Source organism: Vitis riparia, chromosome 15, assembly GCF_004353265.1.
Source record: "Vitis riparia cultivar Riparia Gloire de Montpellier isolate 1030 chromosome 15, EGFV_Vit.rip_1.0, whole genome shotgun sequence".
NCBI lineage: Eukaryota > Viridiplantae > Streptophyta > Magnoliopsida > Vitales > Vitaceae > Vitis > Vitis riparia.
The window spans coordinates 2,491,463-2,493,472 of record NC_048445.1 but is presented as its reverse complement, the minus strand read 5'-3'; the positions used below and the strand labels follow the sequence as shown (position 1 = coordinate 2,493,472).

The window sequence follows — 2,010 nt, the reverse complement described above, 5'->3', positions numbered from 1 at the left end:
CTTATTAGCGAAGCATTTGAAAGAAGATTCTAACCAAAACACTATCCTTCAATCCATCCTTTTCTCCTGCACTCCACTTTACATTTTAAAATAAGAAATCAAAATGTGGACATGGAAAAGGTGAAAAGATGCATGCATGTGTTAAATGAGGCATCCCGGCCCTCTGCAAAAATGTGAAATATGGGCTATAAATAGGGCATATTCCTACATCCAACAGATTCATTAAACCACCAACCAAACAATAATCAATGGCTCTCCATAGCTTTGCAGTTGTGGTAGTAGTAGTAGCGCTAGTCTCTTGCCTGCTTGCTCCTCCTGCAGTCGAGGCCTCATCAATCAATATCTCTACTTACTGGGGCACTGATGCAAGAGATGGTGGCCTGAAAAATGCTTGTGACACCTCCTTGTATAGTATCGTCAACATCGGTTTCGTAGACAGATTTGGATATGACTGGCCTCCAAAACTCAACATCCACACCTGTAATGCATCAGAAGATGGGTGCAGGAACGTGAGCGCTGAAATAGAATATTGCCAAAAAAACGGGGTTAAAGTGCTCATCTCTATTGGAGGCCCGGGTGGAGACTACAACCTGCCTTCTTCAGGTTATGCTAAGTAAGTTAGTTGCTAAAACTGATGATGATGATGACTATTATGATGATGATTTAACAGAAAATAAAATCGTTTTAAAAAACAGTTGCCAAACAGGGCTAAGCTAATTAGGTGCCTTATTGATTGATTTTCACTTCATTTGAATTTGTAGGATGTTCGCAGAGTACTTGTGGAACGCCTATCTTGGTGGCAACAAATCGAGTGTTGATCGTCCGTTTGGGGATGCAATTCTGAATGGAGTTGACTTCTTCATTCAGGCAGGCAGTGGCCTGCATTGGGATGTGCTTGCTAAGGCCCTTACAATCCTCAGTAATGGAACCCAGATGGAATTAAGTGCCACTCCCAAATGCAAATACCCAGACAAATACCTCGACGCTGCAATTCAAACTGGGCTCTTTGATTATGCTCAGGTGCGATTCTACGATGAAGATGACTGCCAGTATAACGGCAGCTTCGATGGGATGATTACAGCGTGGGATGAATGGGAGGTAGAGGCTAAAGTGGATAAAATATTTGTGGGAGTGACTGCAAATGAATATGATCCAGGTTACGTTGATCCATATCTTCTGGTCTATGGGCCGTTCCTACAACATATTATGACCTCCCCAAAGTTTGGAGGTGTGATGGTGTGGTATGTCTACACTGACCTTCAGTCCCGTTACAGCGCAAAGATCAAAGATGTGAATTCTGCAATTCAAACTGCTCCTTCAGGAGTTGAAGTTGAATAAGCAGATCCGTATGAATGGCGGCTGATCATCCCATGATCAGTAAGCTTAAGTACGTACTTTGAAATAGTATTGTAACGCCTGCTGTTTGCTTTTCATTCAATAAATTTGGCCTCTCATGCATATTTCCTCACAGAGACACATGTGATCTGGGGGGTAAATATATAGGTATGAAGCCAAAACAAGCTTGTACCTAGTGTGATGTATCCCTGTTAATGAAGTTGTGTGGTTTGTGTGATAAAATTACCTTTAGCCTGCCTGTTGGTATCTTCCACCTCTCAAGAGTAGGTTGATTAACATAATTTGCTAGCTGAGTTTCAGGCAATGCCTTTTTTCTAGTAGAAATTAAGGGTGTGTTGTTCTTGAGAACAAAAAGACCAAAACATGCTTCATAATCTGAATCCGAAAGCAGATTTACAAATGCAAATGACACTTGATCTACATTATTACTTATATAATTTATTTATTTACTTACTCTTCTATTTTCATATTTCTTTAATATATATTATTTCTTTTTTATAAATAAAAAAAATTACTTAGTATACATGCTTCCGGTATTTCTTTATTCTTTCATGTATATTGTTCTTTTTTACCAAAAAAACATAATTATTTATTTACTTGATCTTCTAATTTCAAAACCTTTTCGTCCATTTTTTTTAATATATATATATATAT

At 38.6% G+C, this 2,010-nt stretch overlaps 1 protein-coding gene across 1 annotated transcript; it reads left to right on the top strand.

Annotated features, from left to right (window-relative positions):
* The first annotated feature begins 240 nt into the window (after positions 1 to 240).
* Positions 241 to 1,587, top strand: LOC117932474 (acidic endochitinase-like). Its single transcript, XM_034853733.1, has 2 exons — positions 241 to 613; positions 762 to 1,587. Exons 1-2 carry the CDS (start codon positions 249 to 251, stop codon positions 1,336 to 1,338), a joined length of 942 nt encoding a protein of 313 aa, XP_034709624.1. The 5' UTR covers positions 241 to 248; the 3' UTR covers positions 1,339 to 1,587.
* Positions 1,588 to 2,010: the final 423 nt, after the last annotated feature.

Coding starts and splice junctions, on each gene's coding strand:
- LOC117932474 (XM_034853733.1), top strand. CDS start 249: ATGGCTCTCCATAGCTTTGCAGTTGTGGTAGTAGTAGTAGCGCTAGTC. Junction 614..761: donor CCTTCTTCAGGTTATGCTAA/GTAAGTTAGTTG, acceptor TTGAATTTGTAG/GATGTTCGCAGAGTACTTGT.